We start from the raw sequence: 21,506 nt of genomic DNA, 5'->3' as shown, positions 1-21,506 counted from the left end.
TGATGCTCCCCCCACCCCACCCCCTCCAGCAGTTGCTGCAGTAAAGTGATTGCAGCCGCTTAATAACCAGGCTGCACAAATGTCCTCAGCCTCTCTCGGAAGGTCTGAGAAGCCTGGCGTTTCAGCAGCCGTGATTGTTTGCAGCACACGGACCATTCAGGGACACCTCCTTATCACTGAAGACATTGAAACTGGAGTAACTCTTACCTCGTCTTACAGAGCCCTTCTAACTTAGTCTCAGAAATGGCCCTTAGGAGTTGGACAGTGTAAAACAACAGCAAAACTAAACAATTTGTTGAAAATGTAATGAACGTCTGTGAAACCACCACTCAACCAAAGAGCTAAAATATTGTTAATAAGTTACATTTACCTGTTGTTCCTCCCCATCCCATCCCCCTGATCCCCTGTGGGTGGCAATCACTCTTCTGAAAGTCATGCTGATCATTTTCTTGCTTTTTTGGTTCTCTCTCTCTCCCTCTCTCTCTCTCCCCCGCTCTCTCCTTCCCCTCACCTCCCCCCACCCCCCTTCACCCTCCCTCTCCCTTTCCCTCTACAGATCTACAAAATGATACCTTATTGTGCTCCTGATTTGCCTTTGCCTGAGGTTGAGCAACTCTTTATATAATTATTGGCGTTATATGCTCCCTTTTCTGTGAAACGACTATGAATGCTTTTCGTGTCTTTTCCCCATTTTTCTGTTAGGTGTTCTCTTACTGATTTGTAGGCATTTTTATGTATTCTGGTACTAATCCTCCATCAGTTGTATGTGTCACAAATATCTTCTCCCAGTGTGTAGATTGTCTTCCCTCTCTTTAAAGTGTCTTCAGGTGGCCAAGAGTTTTCGTATTAATGTAGCCAAACTTATTGATCTTTTTTTTAATGCTTAACATTTTTTGTATCTTCATAAATTCTTTCCTACTTCAAGCTCCGGAAGATATTCACTTCTATTTTCTTTTCAAGTTTTCAAAGTTTGCTTTTGACATTTAAGTGCTTCATCCATCTGGAGTTGATTTTTTGGCCTGGTGTGAGTAAGAATCCAATTTCTTTTTTTCTTCCTGTGGATAAACAATTTTTCCAACTTTTCCTTTTGCACAGTGTCATGCTGCCTCTGTCAAAAATCAAAGTTTCACAGATGCATAGGTCTGTTTCTAGGTTCTTCTGTACCACTGGTCAGTTTGTTTATCTCTGTCCCATTACTACACTGTCTTAAGTACTACAGGTTTACAATAAGCTTTTTTAGCTATCAAGGCAAGTCTCCCTTCCTTATTCTTCTTCAGAAATGTTTGGGCTATCATTGGCCATTTGTCTTCCCTTTAAAATTTGGAATCAACCTTTCAAATTCCACAGAATAATTGAGGTGTAATTTATATGCAGTGAAATATACACTGTTCTGTTGCCCAGGTCTTCATCTTAACAAATGCACATCATCATGTAACCTCCACCACAATCAAGATACAGGACAGGTCCATCACTCCCAGAATTCCCTCATCCCTTTGGCGGTTGACCTCTTCCCCCAGTCCCTGGCTACCACTGCTCTGTGTTCTGTTGAGATTTTTTTTTTTTAATCTCATTTAAAATTTTTTCATTGTTTTATTAAAACGTTGGAATTTTTTAAACTGAAACTGCATTAAATCTAGAGATAAATTTAGGAAGGACTCTATGTCTTATGTTAAGTGTTCTTGTCCGTGAACATTATGTATCTCTCAACTTAGTTGGAGAGATTTTTTGCTTGACAGTAATGGAAGGGTCTACATTTTTAGAAAAAAATTTCAACATTTTAAGTAGTTCTTTAAAACTCCTCTAAAGGAAGCATTTTATAAGATAATCGTCCATCTAAATGGACACATAAATATACACAAATATATGTCAGACTTGTGGCAGTGTTATGTTTTAGAAAAAAGTCACGTCTTGGTTTCATACCAGCCTTGTTGCTCACCCTATGAGACCATAAGCAAGCTGCTCGGCTCCCCTGATGCTCAGTCTCTTTATCTGTGTGATGACTAGAACATCTCTTCCTCATGGGGTGGTTGTGAAGATTAAATGCACAAAGTGTCGAGACAGCGGACCCGGCACAGTGAAGCCATGGGTGGGTGAGACTGTGGGAGAGGAGCTGCTCTCACTCACCCACAAGGAACCAGGAAGGGCCTTCACCGTGTTTGGTTTTGCAGTGGCTTTCACAAAGTGGCACAGCCAAAAGATGGCCTTGAATCATTTTCCTGACAAATTTGGAAAAGGTTAGTGTTACCAAGCTGCCTGAGCCACGCTGCTTCTGACAGGCGAGCTGGAATCACTGGAGGACACAGCTGACAGCCAATTCATTTTGCTGATTCATCCATTAGAAGGGTGGCTCTGGGCCAGAGCTTGGCTTCCAGATTAAAGGCCGAGAGCTGCAAAGCTGCTGGGACTTGAAGGAATGCTGGTAAATTATTGCCATGTGAAGGCCAGCCGTGGAAAGTGGATTGTTATTTGTTTCCCCCTTTAAGTGATCCTAATTCCAAATGTGCTCAGATAAATTCCCCACCATGGTTAGGGAATTTTTGAAACATTTGTCCATGGGGCTGAGAGCTAAGTTACTGGAAACAATCAAATGCTGTTAAGTAGATCATCTTGGCTCCTTTATGACCCTATCATCACCTCTGCTTTCAGGAGGAATGTTGACTCAAGCCTACTCTTTTACTTGGTAATCCAAATTAAACTCGAGAGAGGCATTATTGCACATGTCATCCCTGTGGGGCACACTTCAAAATCAACCTGCCTGAGTAAGGAATGAAACTTAAAGACGAAAATCCAGGAGATGCTCATTTGCCAACGATCAGGACAGAATAATCATGTAGAATCTGTGGGTTCTCATGTATCGCATTGATAGATGAACCTGTTTTAGTAGGTAGTCTCAAGCTTACAGGAAACTGCATAAAGCTTGCATGTGACAGGGTGAGCTCAAGAGGGTGGAAATTGTATCTTGTTTTACCAAATATCTAGCATCGTCCCTGGGACAGACACCCAGTGAGCAGCTGCTAGACAGAGGCACCGATGGATGATGTTTGTTGGGTATACAGATTGTGGGGCGGTTAGATAAATGAGCCAAGAAATTCAGAAATGTAGTCCGTTGAAAGCAAGAAGAGTAACTCCTGAGGAATAAGATTTTAAAGAAAGGATCCTGTTTCTGTGGTTCTCTGATCGGAGTGACTTTGGTCGATAGTGTATCTGCAGAGCTGGGTACTTTCTGTTTCCCTCCTTGTAGTGAGTCAGAGCATATGCTGTTTTGAGCTCACATTTCACTAACTCAATCTACTTCCTTGGGATAACGTGAAAGTTCTTTAATACCCTTAGGGTTGTTTTCTTTTCTTTTCTTTTTTTCCTGTTAAACTCTAGAGTGAATATTTGAAAAGTACAGCAAACTTCTTAGTAAAAAAGAATTTTTTTTGAATTTTGTTTTTTTATACAGCAGGTTCTTATTAGTTATCCATTTTATACATATTAGTGTATATATGTCAATCCCAATCTCCCAATTCATCTCACCCCCTCCACCCCACCCCTGCCACTTTCCTCCCTTGGTGTCCATATGTTTGTCCTTTACATCTGTGTCTCTATTTCTGCCCTACACACTGGTTCATCTGTACCATTTTTCTAGGTTCTACATATATGCGTTAATATACGATATTTGTTTTTCTCTTTCTGACTTACTTCACTCTGTATGACAGTCTCTAGGTCCATCCACATCTCTACAAAGGACCCAGTTTTGTTCCTTTTTATGGCTGAGTAATATTCCATTGTATATATATGTGCCACATCTTCTTTATCCATTCATCTGTCGATGGGCATTTAGGTTGCTTCCATGACCTGGCTATTGTAAATAGTGCTGCAGTGAACATTGGGGTGCATAATAAGAGTAGGTGTCTTTTCTTATTTTTCTTTTTGTTGTTTTATTTTGCTTTGCTCTTTAGATGGCTAAACATTTAGGGCATGACATTCTATAAACTCCTATTGTGCTGAGAAGTTTTAGGCAGATCTGGTCCACTTGGAGTGAAGATGAAAGTGTCAGGGGCTGGGTATGTGGGTAGTATCTGCCTCTCATCCGGTTGTCTTTCCCTGTGGTTTAAGGTCTCTGAAGTACTGGAGTCCCTTGTCTAGTTCTGGTGTGTCCGTCACCTCTTGCTGCATTCTGCCATGCCTCATTTACATAATATTTACTGGGAACTACTCTGATCCAAGAACTTTGCTAGAAGTGGGTATACAGAAGTGGGTATACTCTATTTCAGACGTCATGGTGCTTTTGCAGCTGCCCGGGTCCCAAGTCTGGCAGCCCCTGCCAGCATTGCCCAGCTCTTATGGTCTTGCTGCTAGTGTGGGTAATAACCAGTGGCAGTGATAGTGGGCCAGGGAGTGTGTGCTCACACTGCAGAAGCTGGAGCCAGCACATGGCGGCCCATCCTCCCGGTTTCCGTGGGTCCTCACTCCCAGGCCACCTGCACGTCCCATCCCCCACCCTCCAAGAAGGAGGCAGCAAAACGGACCCGGCCTTAGTCAGGCATTAACACCAAAGAGGGAACAAGCTCTGGTTTTCAGGGACTTCTGCCAGAGGCACATTACAGAGAATTAGCAGGCTTTCAAAGCAGAAGGAGAAGAGGCAGGTCTCAAGTACTGTGGGAATATCTTGAATCTGCCGAGTCCAAAGTGAATTGCGGAATGGCAGGCAGGGCCCTGGCCTTAGGGTCAAAGCAGCCTGGTTTTGCCGCCCAGCACTGCCGCTGGCCCACGGTGCGGCCTGCAGCAATCCCCCCGACCTCTGTGCACCTGCTTTCTCATATTCAATAAAGACAATTCTCCCTTGCAAATGCATTGTGAAGATTAGACATGTACGCAAAGCACCGGACACAGACATATGGTAGACCTTTACTATTTGACACAGTGATCAGCACTGCTGTCAATATTGCTTTTCTTGTCATCTTTATTTTTAACAAAATAAGTGAGGGTTTACAGTTTTCCCTTAGTGATTTTGTTTTGTTTTTCATTTTCTTACTCTGAAAAGGAGTAATTTTCAGGCCGTAATGCTACCTGCAAATATTCTGAAAATTAACGTTTTGCTTATATCATTCTGGTTATTGAATAGTTTACAGGGCATTTTCACACTGTAAGGGAGATTGAGGAGCAGTGACCGTCTCTTCTCCAGGTGAGAAAACTCAGATGTGGAGAGCCTATGGCCACCTGGCTTCTAAATGGCAGAGCGGGGTTGGGAGTGCAAACCTCACCCCAGGGCTCCTTTGACTATCTCAGTCCACCTTTCTGAAGTGACGTCCCTGGGGCTAGGCGAGACTCTTTGATAAGGATTTTTTCTTTTCCTTGTAGCTGTCAATACCAGCAGATATGCAGAGAGCTATCGGATCCAGACCTATGCTGAATATGTGGGGACAAAGCATGAGGAGAAGCAGATCAAGAGAAAGTGGACAGAAGATAGTTGGAAGGAGGTTGAGAGAAAGCGGTTAAACACGCAGTGCATCTCCTATGCTTTGCAGAATCACTGTTACCACGCCAATAGGTAAGAGTTCTTGGCTGTCGATTTGAAAGGGCAGCGTCGTTCTAGCAAAGCTCTTCTCGCAGCTTCTTATAGGACTGTAAGTAGTAAATCTGACTTGTGAGAAAGACTTTTTTCTAACTTTTCACATAATATCAGAAGTTACTACTCCATTAATTCCTTCTGTGCTATATAGACCATTTCAGTTAACATTCACAAAAGCCTGATGAGGCAGACAAGGGGATACATCTTATTCCCATTTTAGGGGTGAAGAAACAGGGGCTTTCTGACTTGCCCACCATTTAGTAAGAAAGCCAGGGTCAGAGGTGAACTCTTCTGTCTGATCTCTTCCTCTTCCCAGGCTGCCACGTTGCTTCTGGCTGAGCTTCTGAACCCCTTTCATAGCCCACGTAGACACTGCACTACATGCCTGCTGTAGAAAGAGAACTTGATACACACTTCCTTTACTTACCTGTATTCCTACTTTCAGAAGATAAATGCTGGTGATATTTTAGAATCTTTGTGAAACTATAAAACATAGGTATAGAAATTGGGGGGGGGAGTTCCTTATAGAAAATTGTAAAGAAGAGAAAAGTGTGAATTAACAAAGAAAAAATTAGCCGTAATCCCACCACCCAGAAGCAACCACTGTTAATATTCTGGATTGCCCTCCCTACTTTTTTTTTTTCTTTCTTTTTTTTTTTTTTTTTTTTGCCGTACACGGGCCTCACACTGTTGTGGCCTCTCCCATTATGGAGCACAGGCTCCGGACGCGCAGGCTCAGCGGCCATGGCTCACGGGCCCAGCCGCTCCACGGCATGTGGGATCTTCCCGGACCGGGGCACGAACCCGTGTCCCCTGCATCGGCAGGTGGACTCCCAACCACTGCGCCACCAGGGAAGCCCTGCCCTCCCTACTTTTTAAATGGTTTTTTAGAGATTTTTTAAATTGAGGTATAATTAACATACCTCATATTATAACATAATAAAATATACAGATCTAAAATGTTTAGTTCAAGGAGTTTTAAGTTACATATACACAGGTGACCACCACTGAAAGCAAGATGTAGGACATTTCTATCTCCCCGCCTCAAAATTTTGTTGTGCCCCTTTTCAAGCAACTCCAAGCCCCCAGTGTCCTAAGCAACTATTTCAAATTTCTATCACTGTGGATTAATTTTGATTATTCTTGGAATTTATAAAAAATGGAATCATTTGGTATTATGTTTGGCTTCTTTCACTTAACCTGTTTTTGAAATTCATCCTTAATGTTGTGTGTATCAGGAGTATGTTAATTTTTTTTTTAATATATTTATTTATTTTTGGCTGCGTTGGGTCTTCCTTGCTGTGCGTGGGCTTTCTCTAGTTGCAGTGAGCGGGGGCTACTCTTCGTTGCGGTGCGCGGGCTTCACATTGCAGTGGCTTCTCTTGTTGTGGAGCATGGGCTCTAGGCACGTGGGCTTCAGTAGTTGCAGCGCTCGGGCTCTAGAGTTTAGGTTCAGTAGTTGCTCCCCGGCATGTGGGATCTTCCTGGACCAGGGTTCGAACCCATGTCCCCTGCATTGGCAGGCGGATTCTTAACCACTGCACCACCAGGGAAGCCTGAGTACGTTAATTTTTATTATTCAGTATTACTTCATTGTATGAATATACAGCCTTAACCTGGTCTCCTGTTGGTGGACATTTGGGTTGTTTCCAGGTGGGACTATTATAAATCAGGCTGCTATGAACATTTCTATAAAAAATTTTTTGTGGGCATACGTTTTCATTTCTGTTGAGTAAATATCTAAGATTAGAATTGTTGGTTCTTAGGATAGATGTATGTTAAACTTTATAAGAACAACCGAACAGTTCTCCAAAGTGGATATACCATTTTATATTCCCCCAGTATTATATGAAAGTTCCAGTTGCTCCACATCCTTGACAACACTTAGTGCTGTCAGTCTTTTTTAGCCATTCTAGAAGAGATAAGATGGTATTGCATTGTGATTTTAATTTGCATTTCTCTTGTTGGCCACCTTTTTGTGTGCTTCTTGACCATTCAAATATCTTCTGCTTGAGGTGGATATTTAAGTTGCTTGCCCATTTTCTAATTAGGTTGTTTGTCTTTTTACTGTAGATTTGTAGGTGTTCTTTTATATATTCTGGATACACATCCTTTGTGCTGCAAATACATTTTTTGAGTCTGGGGTAGTATATTCATTTTATTAGTGATGTATTTTGATGAGCAGATATTTTTAATGTTGATGAAGTCCTATTAATTTTTTTTTGTTAATGGTTAGTGGGTTTTTTCCCCATTCCAAAACTTTGCCTACCTAAGGTTACAATTATTTTGTAGAAACCTTTCTTCTAGAAGGTTTATAGTTTTAGCTTTTACATTTAAGTCTGACCCATTTCAAATTAATTTTGTATGAGATAGGAGTCAGGGTTTAGTTTTTTCCATATGGATATCTAGTTGTTCTGGCAACATTTGTTAAAAAGACTTTTCTTTCCTTGTTAAATTAACTTGACACTTCTGTCAAAAATAAATTGACCGTGTATGTTTAGATCTATTTCTGGATCTGTTCCACTCATTTTTATACTATTCTTATGCCAATACCACACTTGCTTTTTTCTGACTTTATAGTAAGTCTTAAAATCAGGTAGCATAAACCCTCCAACATAGTTCTTTTTCATATTGTTTTGACTATTCTAGATCCTTTGTATTCCACATAAATTTTAGAACGATCTTGTCTTCCTTCACTAGACCTGTTTTATAGTTTTTACTGTAGAAGTCTTACATGTCTTATGTTAATTTTTCCCTAAATATTTATCTTATTTATGCTATCAGAAATGGAATTGTTTCTTAAGTTTCATTATCAAATTGTTTGCAGCTTCTCTATAGACATATAATTAATTGTTGTATATTGACCTTGTATCCTGCAACGTTTTAAAATTCACTTATTCTGATAGGTTGGGTTTTTTCTTAATATTCTGCAGAGTTTTTAATTTACACAGTTTTATTTCTTTTCCAATCTTTATGTCTTTTATTTCTTTTTCTTGCTTTATTGTACCAACTAGCACCTTTGGTATATTGTTAAAGTGGGAAGAGTAGATATCCTTGCCTTGCTTCCAGTATTAGAGAGGGGAAGTTAGTTCAGTGTTTCCCCTTGAACTATAATTCTTAGGTTGTCCATACAAGTCTTTTTTCAGGATGAGAAAGTTCTCCTCCATTTCCAGTTTGCTAAGCCTTTGTATCATGAATAGATGTTGGATATTTTCAGATGCTTTTTCTGTATCTTTTAAAATTGTCATATGGTTTTTGCCCTTTGTAAGTATTTTGCATGACACTGATTGGGTTTTGAATGCTTAATTGGATTTGTATTCCTGGGAGAAATTCCACTGGGTCATGATGTATTATCCTTTTTACATGTTGGATTTGAATATACTGTTAAATTTTTTTTTATCTTTGTTCATGAGGATGAGGAATATTAGATTGTAATTTTCTCTTTTTTTACATCTTTGTCAAGTTTTGGTTCAGGATTATTCTGACCTCATAAAACTAGTATAGTTAAGAAGTTCCTCTTCTATTATTTTGTGACAGTGTGTATAGGACTTTTTTTTTTTCCCTAAATTATTGGTTGAGTTTACTAGTGAAGACATCTGGGCATAAGAGTTTTTTATGGAAACGTTTTTGATTATGAACTCAATTTCTTTAATAGATATGGGACTATTTAGCTTTTCTATTTCTTCTTGTATCACTTAGGAATTTAGTTTTCCAAGGAATATTCCATTTTATTTAAGTTGTCAAATTTGTTAGCATAAAATTATTAGCTCAAAATACTCCCTTATAATTTCAATATCTGTAGGATCTATATTTATGTCCCTTTAAAAATTCCTAATACTAGTAATTTGTGTTTTCTCTCTCTTTTCCTTGCTAGATGTTTATCAATTAATTCTTTCTAAGAACCAACTTTTAACTTTATTGGTTTTTCTCTATTACATTTGTGTCTTGCTTTTTCATTTATTTATACTCTTCTTATTATTTCTTCTGCTTATTTGAATTTAATAGTTTTGGATTTAAATGTTATTCTCCCATTGTAAGGTGGGAACTTAACTCCTCGATTTTATGTTTCTTCTTTTCTAGTGAATTTCCCTTTAGTTTTTGCTTAACTGCCTTCCACATATTTTGATGTGTTGTCTTTTCACTGTCATCTATTACAAAATATTTTCTAATTTCTCTTGTGCTTTCTTCTTTAACACATGAGTTATTTAGAACTTCTTTGATAATTGTTGAGACTTGTTTATGGACTGACATGTGGTCTGTCTTGGTGCATGTTCTATGTGGACTTGAGTGAGTGTGATATTCCATTAATATCATTTTAAGTTATGTTGGTTCATGGTTTTGCTCAGCTCTTCTATATCTTTACTGATTGGGTTTTTTTTGGGGGGGTGGTTGTCTACTTTTTCTTCTAGCTACTGAGAGTGGTATTGAAATCTCCAACTATGGTTGTGGATTTAATTCTCCATTAATTATATCAATTTTTGCTTCCTGAAACTGTTTTGATAGGTATATGCCCATTTTGGATTGGTATGTCTTCTTAATGAATTGCCCCTTTTATCGTTGTGGAACATTTCTCTTCAGTTCTAGAAATAACCTTTTTTTGATGTTTATTGTGTCCTATATTAACATAGCCACTCTTGTTTCTTGTAGGTGTTTGCCTTTTACTGGCAACTTACTTGTCTTTATAATTAAAGTAGGTTTCTTATAAACAGCTTATGGTTGAGTATTGCTTTTTTAGTCACTCTGACAATCCCCGCTTTTTATACTTAATCTAATTAATGATACAGGTGAGCCTGTCTTCCATCTTGGTATTTGTTTCCTACTTGTCCTGCTCGTTCTGTGTCCTTCTGTTTTCTGTCGCTTTTTGGATGAATTGTGTGTTATTTAGTACTTACTGATATTATAGCCTCCCATTTTATCTTCCCTGTCAACTTTTTGCTTATACGTTTTTGTGTTATTTTTTGTCATTGCTCCAGAGTAATGGTTGGCAAACTGTAGTCCATAGGCCAAATCAGGCCCACATGTTTTTTTTTGTTTTTTGTTTTTTGCGGTACGTGGGCCTCTCACTGTTGTGGCCTCTCCCGCTGCGGAGCACAGGCTCCGGACGCGCAGGCTCAGCGGCCATGGCTCACGGGCCCAGCCGCTCCGCGGCATGTGGGATACTCCCAGGCCGGGGCACAGACCCGTGTCCCCTGCATCGGCAGGCGGACTCTCAACCACTGTGCCACCAGGGAAGCCCTATAAAGTTTTATTGGAACACAGCAGTGCCTATTAATTTACGTACTGCCTCTGACTGCTTTGCATTATGGTGGCAGATTTGGGTAGTTGTGACAGAGACTGTGTGGCCCACAAAACTCAAAATGTTCACTATCTGTTCCTTTACAGAAAAGTTTGCAGATCCCTGCTGTAGAGCTACTCTGCCCAGTGGTAGCCACTGACCACATGTGCCTAACAAGTACTTCAGATGTGGCTAGTCCAAACTGAGATATGTTGTAAATTTAAAACACACACCTGATTTTGAAGAATTGATTACATGTAGAAATGATAATATTTTTGATATATTGGGCGAAATAAACATATTATTAAAATTATTTTCATTTGTTTCTTTTTATTTATGTTTTAATGGTGGCTCCTAGAAAATTTTAAATTGCGTATCTGGCTCACAAAATATTTCTGGCCAAGCACTGCTCTAGAGATTATAATACGCCTCTTTAATGTATCCCAGTTTATCTTCAAGTGAAAATTACATTGCCTCATGAACAATGTAAGATTCTTACAAGAGTATATTTCCATCAACCCCCTCCCATCCTTTGTGATCTTCTGGCTCATATTTTGCTTCTACATTTTGTAAGCTTGATACGTTGTTGCTTTTGTTCCTTTTCTCCCTCTCTCTTTCTTTAAAAGTTAATACTCTTAAGAAAATAAGGGACTAAACTATGGGGGAGATGACATAAGTATAAACATAAAAATTCAGGCATAATTAGAAGGATCCAGTTAAGATCGTGCAGGGCCCTTATGGTTGGCTCTTTGACTCACTTCTTTGGCTCTAGAGAATTGATCTGAGACCTTGGAAGACACGTCACAACAGCTGAGCTTCTAGGGTTGGCTGTTAGTGCTGCCCATAGAGGTGGATGTCCATTTCTTCTGCTGTTTGCATTGGTATTGTGGCAGCAGGCTTCTTTTCTTTTCTATAATAGATTCAGAGTATTCAAGGAGTTTATAATTGATTACTGGACAAAAGATGGGGCTTTGGGAAACTGGACTGGACATAAATTTGCTTGAGAAGGGAAAAAGGAGATTTGGTTTGGTGGCAAGAGCTCTGAATAAGTACAGGTTGGCATGGTGTTTGAAGAATCCTCCTTTACAGTGGAAGCGAAAACATTTAAGATATCACTAATAGATATTAAGTCCCCATAAATAAACACTGATGTTTGAAACAGTCCTGAAAAACAGATGCTATTACCATTCTCATTTTATTAACGATGTTCTATAATTAAAGAAAATGGTTTTCCAAAGCCACTTTGCCCTTACAGAGATTTGTTCAATCATGTCTAGGGGTTATGTGCCCTTTGGCTTATTTCAACTGTTGGGAAAAACCCTTTGGTCAGTCTCTTCCTTCTAGCCTTCCCTTTCTGTGAAACTAAATTTCAGCCTTCCTTGAAAATGTAGTAGCTCCTGGAAATTCCTGCTTATGTAGGAAATGCTAAAGCATATATCAAACCTATGGTTTTCAGATTTCATATAATTTTCATCTAAAGTTAGCAGTTAGTAACTGAATGTGCATATTACATTAGGAAATAGGGGCCGGGGTGGGGAGCCCTTTAGAGACAAAGAAGAATTCTGATGAAGCAGACTGTGTTCCAGGACCCACTGCTTACACATTTATTCATAAATGGGCCTGTGGAGCAAGTGTTTTCTCTCCTCCGACTGAAAAATGCCTTAGAGACAACCAAGGCCACAGAGTGGAAAGGGAACTGACTTCTAGGCAGCTGGACAAACAAGGTTTCTAGCTTGGGTTCTTTCCCAAGGGTACCTTGGGAAAGACCTCATTCACTCTTCCCTTCAGTGAATACCAGCAAGAGCCCAGGATTTGTCTCTGTTTTCTCATCTTAAGTGAGGCATTTTGTCAGAAAGAATGTTAAAGTTCCTTCTAGCTCTTAAATTCCAAGTGTTTTTACACTGTACACAGTGTAGGGCATGAAGAGGAAACTGATACAAACTCTTGAGGCCCTTTGAGTTAGAGTTTTGAAAATCCCTGTAGCAGGAGAACTTTTCTTTAGGAGGTATATAATAAAAATAAGATTGGGTGAACCTATGAAAGCCCTTTACTACACTGAAATAATAAGGACAACACACCAAATAGAGAAAAGATCATTGACCCGTTCACTGGGTACTGTCTTTCAAACTCCCATCTGCCATCTGTATACTAGAATTTCTTTGAAGCTCTTTCTCCCCATGATTTCTAGATAGTTAGATACCACTCAGTCTGTAGCAGAAGAAACTTGTACTCAGCCCTTTTTGTCCTCTATGTCTTGGTCCTCTGTTTGCATATTCATTGCTTTCGTGCTTCTGTGGCTCCGACTGGTGGCCTCTCACCTTCAGACCCCACCCCTGCCGCCCCACCCCCCATCTCAGAATGTTTCCCTACAGCCTGAGCCCCACCCCTCTTACTGTGGGGGCCCCTCACTCCCTCTCAGTGTTGACATCCCTTGTTTCTTTTTTCTTGCCCCTGGTTCTACTGCAGGAATCTCCATTTAGCTTTGACTGCTGCCCTGTTCCTGGTTCTCAGCTGCATTTTCCTGGGGAAATTTCCTTTTTTTTAGTTCTTGCTCTCTTCTTGGTTCTATAGCTTAGGAACTGACTTTACATCTGTGTCTTTATATTAACCAAATGACATCTCCACAATTTGCATATCCCTTAGCTTCTGGAAAGGACTATAAAAATTATCTAGTCTAGCTACCTTAATATCTTTCTTATATTTGGGCAGAGTATATGTTGGCAGATTGACTGTAGATCTTGTGAGTTACATATATTTTAGAAGAAAAAGTGTTTTCCTGTGACACTTTTTAAACCATTGGAGTGATGAATGCACATAATTTTAAAAAATTCACATAGTACAGGAGAATATGAAATGAAGGGGGGAAAATCCTGGCTCCACACTCCCAGTTCTTTTTCCCAGTGGCAGCTACTGTTATCATTTTCTTCCTTATCTATTATCACTATACTTTTAAATTATACCTCTGTTTCTCATCTTCTTTGACTAATATATCTTGTTCATTTCTAAAACAATTAAAAATTTAATACGTATATATTCTGTCTATATCTTGTTCACTTCTAAAAAAGACTAAAAATTTAACACATATATATTCTGTCTCTCTCTGTCTCCCTTCTCTCTTTGGTTAGTGCTGTTAATTTATTTATTTTTACTACTTTTTTGTATCTGTACATTTGTGCTTTCTTGAGAACCTGATTCCAAGAGATGGTAACTGGTATACAGCATCTATAATATGACTGTGTAAATGCAGTATTCTGAAGAGAAAAAGTTGCATAATGGGGCGCACAGAGAAGAAAATGTATTCCTATGCCATTAAAGCTTTGCTACCCAAAGGAGAATCTCCCAAATATCCCAGCCTTTTGTGTGTAGATATTTTTTGAGGGAAGTAATCTTTTCCTTGAGTGATTTTTTTTCTTTTTTGCGTATATAGTGTATGGTTAATAAACTCTGTAACAGTGTCTCTATTTTACCTTCATAATTGATAATGTTGCTTGAATATAGAATTCTAGATCCAAAATTTTATCCTTTCAGAACTTAAAATATGTTGCTTTCACCACTATAATCATTGATTTACGTTCCTGTTTTCCTTCAAGGCAGGTGCAATGTTTTCTCTGTCTTTATGTCCCTAGCACATAACCTAGAGTCTGACCCAGAGGATGTACTCAGATGTTTGGTGACTAAATGAATGAATAAATTCCTGAATGCCAGTCTCTGAGCTAGGTCTTTCATGTTTTATCTCATGTGATGCTCATAGCAGCACTGTGAGGGAGGTGAGGTTATCCCCATTTCACAGGACTGTTCCTGTCTTGATCACTGCTGAACTCCAAACAGGGCCAGGCATCTAGCAGCTGCTCCAAAAATTTTGGTTGACTGGATGAACAATCCAGAGTTTAAACTCAGGGAGATTAAACAATTCTCGACAAAGAACTGGGGCTTGAAACCAGGGTATCTGCAGAGCCCCGTTCTTTCCACTATCCATCATGCCCCCTATACCTTTTCCCAGGTCTGGTATGCAGCTTTATCCTCAAGGGAAGAAAGTACTCAAACAGATTGCATCTAGGTACATGCCAAATAGGGGACTATTGTCTTAACTGTAATCACCACACATCTAAGAAAACATCTAAGAGCTTGTGTCTTTTCATTTAAAAGTGATATCCTAGGGAGCAGAAGAGAGGCCCTTTTGAATTTCTGCTTTAAAGAATACCAAAACTTTTCATTACAGAAAAATTTCAAATATAAACAGAAGTAGAGAAAACAACACAAGGAAGGCCTATCTAGCTATCACAAAGTGTCAACAGTCAGTGTGTGACCAGTCCTACTTAATCAGTACTCCTTCTCTCCCTCTCCCCTTCAGATAATTTTGAAATAAATCATAGACAGCAAATCATTTCAGTCATGAGTCTGAAGATCATGATAAAAAAGATAAGCAATCATTTTTAAACAAAACTACCGTACTTCTACCACATACAAAAATTAATAACAACTCTTTAATATCAGATATCTGGTGTTCAGATTTTCTGTTCACAAACTTTTTAAAATAAGTGTTTTGTTTGACCTCTAGTTTCTAAACAAATTCACGTATCACATTTGGTTGATGTGTCTCATTTCTGTCTTAATCTCTGAATTCCTTCTCTCTGTGAATTCTCCCCTACCCCCCACTCCTTTGCAGTAGATTTAAGAACCAAGTTGTTTGCTCTGTAGAAGTTCCCATATTCTGGAACATTCTTATAAGGTTGTATACCATGTTACCTTACTACTGTGTAATTAACTGGTAGTTAGATCGATACACTTGATCAGCTTCAGGGCTGAACTGAATGTCAAGACCATTTCCTAGATGATGTTGTATATTTCCTGTTGCATCACATTGGGTAACACAAAAAGTCTTCTTTTCTCTATTTTTGTGATAAGATTGATCAAGTGGGTTCAGATGTTGCTGGCCTGGTTCATCTAATATGAAGTTCCCGCAGCAGTTTTTCACCTGATGGTTTTAGTAGCCATTAATGATCAATGGCTAGATTCATTATTTCATGAAGGGTTGCAAAACGCTAATATTATAGTTTGTTACTTCTTTATTTATTATTCCAGGTGCTTTTATTTAAAATAAAACATTTCTTCTCATCATCTATTTGGTTACCTACAGGTATAGTTCATATAGAAAAAGCAGAACTAACTCTTTATTCTCACCCCCCAAAACACCTTTTTTAAAACCAGTTTTCAGAAAAATTTGCTGGTTTCCTAGCACCTTCCGAAGATGAGCAATGAGGTTTCTTTTGTTTATTTGAATCATGGGTTTTTAAAAAATATATATTTTATATATTTTAGTACATTACAGTTGCCATTCTTTTTGATGCTCTAATTATCTTGTTTCTGACTGGTGAGAACCATTTCCATTTGTCTCTTGAGTCTTCTAATAGCCCAATAGTCTTTAATAGCTTCTTTGACTTCTGATGTTCTTTTTTAATATTTACCTACTTACTTACTTACTTACTTATTTATTCATGGCTGTGTCGGGTCTTCATTGCGAGGGATTTTGTTGCAGCATGCAGGATCTTCATTGCAGCACGTGGGCTTCTCTCTAGTTGTGTGTGGGCTCCAGAGCGCGTGGGCTCTGTAGTTGCGGCACACAGGCTCTCTAGTTGTGACTCGCGTGCTCAGTAGTTGCAGTGCATGTAATTGCCCAGTAATTGCCCCACGGCATGTGGGATCTTAGTTCCCTGACCAGGGATCGAACCCACATCCGCTGCATTGGAAGGCAGATTGTTAACCATTGGACCACCATGACTTTTGATATTCTTGAGAAGATATTTCAGGCTCTCTCTGTACACTTCCTACCTTATATTTGGAATCAGCCATTTCTCCAAGGGCCCTGTTCCTTTTGATGGGAAATTGTATTTAGAAACCATAATCTGGGTTCAAAGGGTGTTTATTGATATTGGATTTGTCATTGTTTACAGCCTTTTTGAATGAAAAGAGCTAGCGTGAAAGTCTTCCCTCCATCCCTCCCTTCTTCCCTCCCTTCCTTTTTTTTTTTTTCAAGTAAATTTATACTGATATTTCCAATTCCAGTAGACCCCAGGACTTATTTAACTTCTTTTAATTTTGTTTCTCTTTTTTCTTAGGCTGAAAATTTTGGTTCCTAATGATAGTAAATTAATTATTTATTTGTAACTTTACTACCATGTATAGTAGTTTTATCCTGCCATATATAATAGTTTCAAAATAACTCTCAGTATTATTACTAATAATATAATTATTGAAAAGAATTTTATTTTTTTGCTGTCATTTTTGTCCTTAGAGCATAGTGATGAACAGTCAAATTACCTTATTTTAAAGCCACTTGAAATAATTCCTTTTTGTGTGGTTAAGCTGCCAACTCAGTAAACACTTAGGTTTGTTTTATTTTTACTTCTAATGATTCTCTTTTTAAAAATTTAACTTTGCCTTATAATTATGTAAAACATTTATGTGGTTCCACAGTCAAATCTACCAAGCCTCTCTCCCTGCCTCCTCCAACTTGTACCCGCCACTCTTGCCCCAGCCTTATGGTGACCAGTTTTGTTGTCAGTATATCCTTCCATTATTACAAATATATAAACAACTATGTATGTGTGTGTGTGTGTGTGTATACCCCCACCTTTTGTTAGATGGTAATGGACCGCATGTACTTTTCCCCACCTTCCTTTACTCACTTAGCTGTGTATCTTGGAAGTTACTCGTAGCCTCCTTCTCTTAAAATGTGATTCCTTACACTGCAAATGGTTTTACTGTTCTTCAGTCTCCTTAATAAAACATACTAACTAGCTAAACCTGGGTGTTTAATCCTAGTTTAAGTAATCAACCCTGTAGCAAAATTCATGAATGTTGTAGTAAGTTGCTTTGTGAAAAATTAATGCATGACCAGTGGTCTTGTTCGGATGAATCATTCTTCCTTTAACCTCTCTCATCTTCTTATCTCTTTCTCTGTCTCCATCAGTATAAAGATGTAAAGCTCACTGACACAGCATGCTTTTTGGAATATCTGCAGAACAATGAAAAACAAGAGAGAAAACTCATTTATGAAGCAGATTCTTCATTCCAGGCACTGTGCTAGATGCTTTACATCATTTAAAAAAATTCTCTAACAAATCAGTGAAACCCTTGGTTTATTCCTAATTTATCTATGAGAAAGCTGAGTCTCAGAGAAGCTAAACAATTTCACTGAAGTTACACAGGATTCTAACTTATACGCCTTTTGGATCCATAGCCCAGTGCATTAAGTTGCCTCTTAGAAACCTGGCACATCATCTGCACCTAAGAGTGTGCGTGTTTGAAAAAAATGCTGTCTCATTTTAATAAATCAAGTTTTCTTTAAAAAACCAAAACCAAAACCAAAAAAATCCTAGGTTGAAGAAGCCCTAAGGTTAAAACATCCAAATTTCAAACTTATTTCTTTGGGGAGAGGCTTAGATACCTAGTTCCATAGATCATCAGTGTAAGACTGTTAGATATCTAGTCCCATAGATCATCAGTGTAAGACTGTCGTTTTTTTCATTTTTTTTTATAATTTTATTTATTTTTGGCTGTGTTGTGTCTTCATTGCTGCGCGCAGGCTTTTTCTAGTTGCGGCGAGTTGGGGCTACTCTTTGTTGTGGTGCACAGGCTTCTCATTGCAGTGGCTTATCTTGTGGAGCATGGGCTCTAGGCGTGCAGGCTTAACTAGTTGCAGCATGCAGGCTCAGTAGTTGCAGTGCGTGGGCTCAGTAGTTGTGGCATGCGGGCTCAGTAGTTGTGGCTCGCGGGCTGTAGAGCGCAGGCTCAGTATTAGTGGCACATAGGCTTAGTTGCTCCTCGGCATGTGGGATCTTCCAGGACCAGGGATTGAACCCATGTCCCCTGCATTGGCAGGCGGATTCTTAACCACTGCACCACCAGGGAAGTCCCTAAATTTTTTTTAAAGAAACAGAAGTGACCCTGAGATGTACAAGCCAATATCAGAAGTACTGAGGTGTCATCCTTCAGCTGCTCAGCTCTGGTCATCCCCTTAGTAGTGGCCTTTGGTGGATTGTTTGGTTGATTTTAAGCAGAGGGACTGCAGCACATCCAGAGGAAAGTGACTTAGTTATGAAAGGAAGGGGAGGTGTTGAGTCTGCTCAGCCTGGAACAGTAGCTGGAGGGAAAGGGCAGTAGGAACCACCATCAGGATTATGAAATGCCGTAATCAGAAAAGCAGTGGTCCTTTATCCTCGCAGAGGACTGAGGAAGAACCTTGAAGGGGATTAAGTAGCATTATTAGTCTTGTTTCTCTGATAAGAAAACTCAGAGAGAAGTGTCTTGCTCCAGGTCACAGAGCTGGTGCTGTCGTAGATGCTTTCGTGTTTTATAATAGCAGTGATATTTGAAAATTAATGTTTTCTTTCCACAGCTTCATGTTATTTATTTAATTAACCATAATTAAAAGTAATTATCTGTGTTTCTAATAATGTGTTATATTATTCGTTCTTTCTTCATATGAGTATATATATTTTTAATGATGCTAACAATTGAAATTGCCCTCAGCACACTTAAATGATAGGGAAGTGAAATGCTATTTTTCACATGTCTAAATACAAAACAGATTTCCTATTTGAGGTACTCAGGTCATGTGCAGTTAGGATTATTCCTATTTGTAGTATAGTTTTAGCTAAAATAAAGTGTGAAATATGTAAATCCTGTATTTAATTTCCAGGTGTAGAAATCTGGCAGTTCATTTTTCTGGCAGTTCTTTTTTGACACTTTATGCTTTTAAAAAATGCTGCTAGTACACTGTTAGCCAGCAGAAGCCAAAGTGCTTGTGTTTTGGGGGCTGGTGTGAGGATGCAGAGTGGCTGCTGTGACCCAACACCAAGTTTGTCATTGTACTGATAGGAGTTCCATGTTTAAATACTGTCTACAGGTTTGACATTCATCCTTTTGTCCGTTCAAGGATCACTGAAGAAAAGATTTCATTTCATTCCGCTGCATCACTGGTAGTTCAGAAGCCAGATGCTTGCCAGATAGGAGCCTTCAGATCCTGCCTTTTGTGCCCCTTTTTCCCAAATGCAAAAGAACTAAAATCTGCTGTATATTTTTAAATCTCCACTTCCAATGTAGAACTAATTATAGAATATAAGTAATGGCTAAATGGATGTTTACTATACAATTCTTCAAACTTTTCTATGTATTTAACGTTTTCCTAATGTTGGGGGAAAATGGAACTGTGCCTTCTAGAAACCTTGTATGTTTCCAACAGAGCAGGGCAGTTTGGGTGGTTCTTGATGATCTGCAGGTTCCAGGCACCTGTGAGCTAACAAATGGATGTCTAGGTGATGGCTTACCAACTCCCCCCCCACCCACTGGGGGGCTGCGGGAACACTCCCCTCTTACCCTTCCAGCCATCACAGTCATGCTATTCAACCTACTCATGTTGCTCACACCTTCCTCCATTCTTCTTTCTCTTCCTCACCTCCTTTCCTGATGCTTTGCAAAGATTGGGACAACTACCTCTGAAGACTGGGATCAACACCATCTCTAAAAACGTGAACCTTTTGCCCACTGCAGGACAGGGAGGGAGCAGAGGAGGCACTGGCATTTAAGTGTCTGCCATGTGCCAGGCACTGTAACATGTGCTATTTTGTTTTCTTACTTAATCCTCACAATAACCTATTCTATAATTGAGGAGACTGAGACTCACAGAAGCTAAAGGAACTTGCCCTGAGTCTCAAAACCAGTAAATGACAGAACCCAGATTTTCATCCCAGATCCCGTTCATACTCTTTCCAGAATGCCTGCTGTCTTCTCACATATCCATTTGTGATCCTTCCCCACCACCAGAAATGCCTTCTGACATGCTTTCCATGCCACATGGAATCCTTGGGATTTCTTTGCCTTGGGGACTCTATAGGAAGTAAAAAGATAAAGTTGGGAGTTGTTGTTTACTCATATTAACGTTCCAGCACCTAACAAATGATGCGTTATGGTCACTCAGAGAAAGGTTTAAATAAACAAGTGAACAAGAGAACCCATAATACACTAGGAACACGTCTTCCTACCCAGCTTCTGATTGGAGAAGGCCGTGCAGACTGCTTTTTCCCTTTTGAACAATATAAGGCCATGCTTGGAATACTTTCACTTGCTTTGCTAAAGGTCGGGCAGGGTGGAATGACATTCTTTTCATAATCATACCAGTATCCAGCTTATTTTATTGTCTTACCTGCTACTTAGAGTGAAAGAGCCATATGAAGGTGGGAGTAGACTGACTGTGGATGCCTTGGAAAATCTCAAGTCAGAAGTCCATTCATGCTTGCCTAATCACATATTTTAAGGGAAAGTAATTTAAAAGGAAGTCAAACTCATGTGATGCTACAGAAATCAGTATTCAGACCACCCTTTTTTGAGTGTTAATCAGTTGTCAAATAGTTGATGTAAAGAATCGGGGAATTCTTGGGAATGACCATGAGGTACATAGTTCATCATCTTAAATGAATGATTCTAAATTCTTGGAAGGGATTAGTTTCTAGTTTGCTGTAGTCACAAATTACCCCCAGAAGGGTCTTCAAAAACCAAACCAGGATGCAAGAAGCATGTGGTTTCTTGGTGTCAGAACATCATCTGGTAGGTGGTCCTCTGTTCTCAGGGAGCTGAAATGATGTTCTCCATGTCAGGAGCAGCCCATCAGGAAGT

At 39.3% G+C, this 21,506-nt stretch overlaps 1 protein-coding gene across 4 annotated transcripts in view; it reads left to right on the top strand.

Moving 5' to 3' along the window:
• The window catches only part of PARN (poly(A)-specific ribonuclease), a 168,412-nt gene that overhangs the window by 109,776 nt on the left and 37,130 nt on the right, over positions 1–21,506 (top strand). For all 4 annotated transcript variants that reach the window (XM_060123781.1, XM_060123780.1, XM_060123779.1 and 1 more), the window contains exon 22: positions 5,347–5,536. In XM_060123781.1, the coding sequence (XP_059979764.1) occupies positions 5,347–5,536 (190 nt within the window). The remainder of the gene's footprint in view (positions 1–5,346; positions 5,537–21,506) is intronic.

Source organism: Lagenorhynchus albirostris, chromosome 15 (assembly GCF_949774975.1).
Source record: "Lagenorhynchus albirostris chromosome 15, mLagAlb1.1, whole genome shotgun sequence".
Lineage (NCBI taxonomy): Eukaryota > Metazoa > Chordata > Mammalia > Artiodactyla > Delphinidae > Lagenorhynchus > Lagenorhynchus albirostris.
The sequence above is the reverse complement of the archived record's forward strand: the minus strand, read 5'-3'. Positions and strand labels throughout refer to the sequence as shown.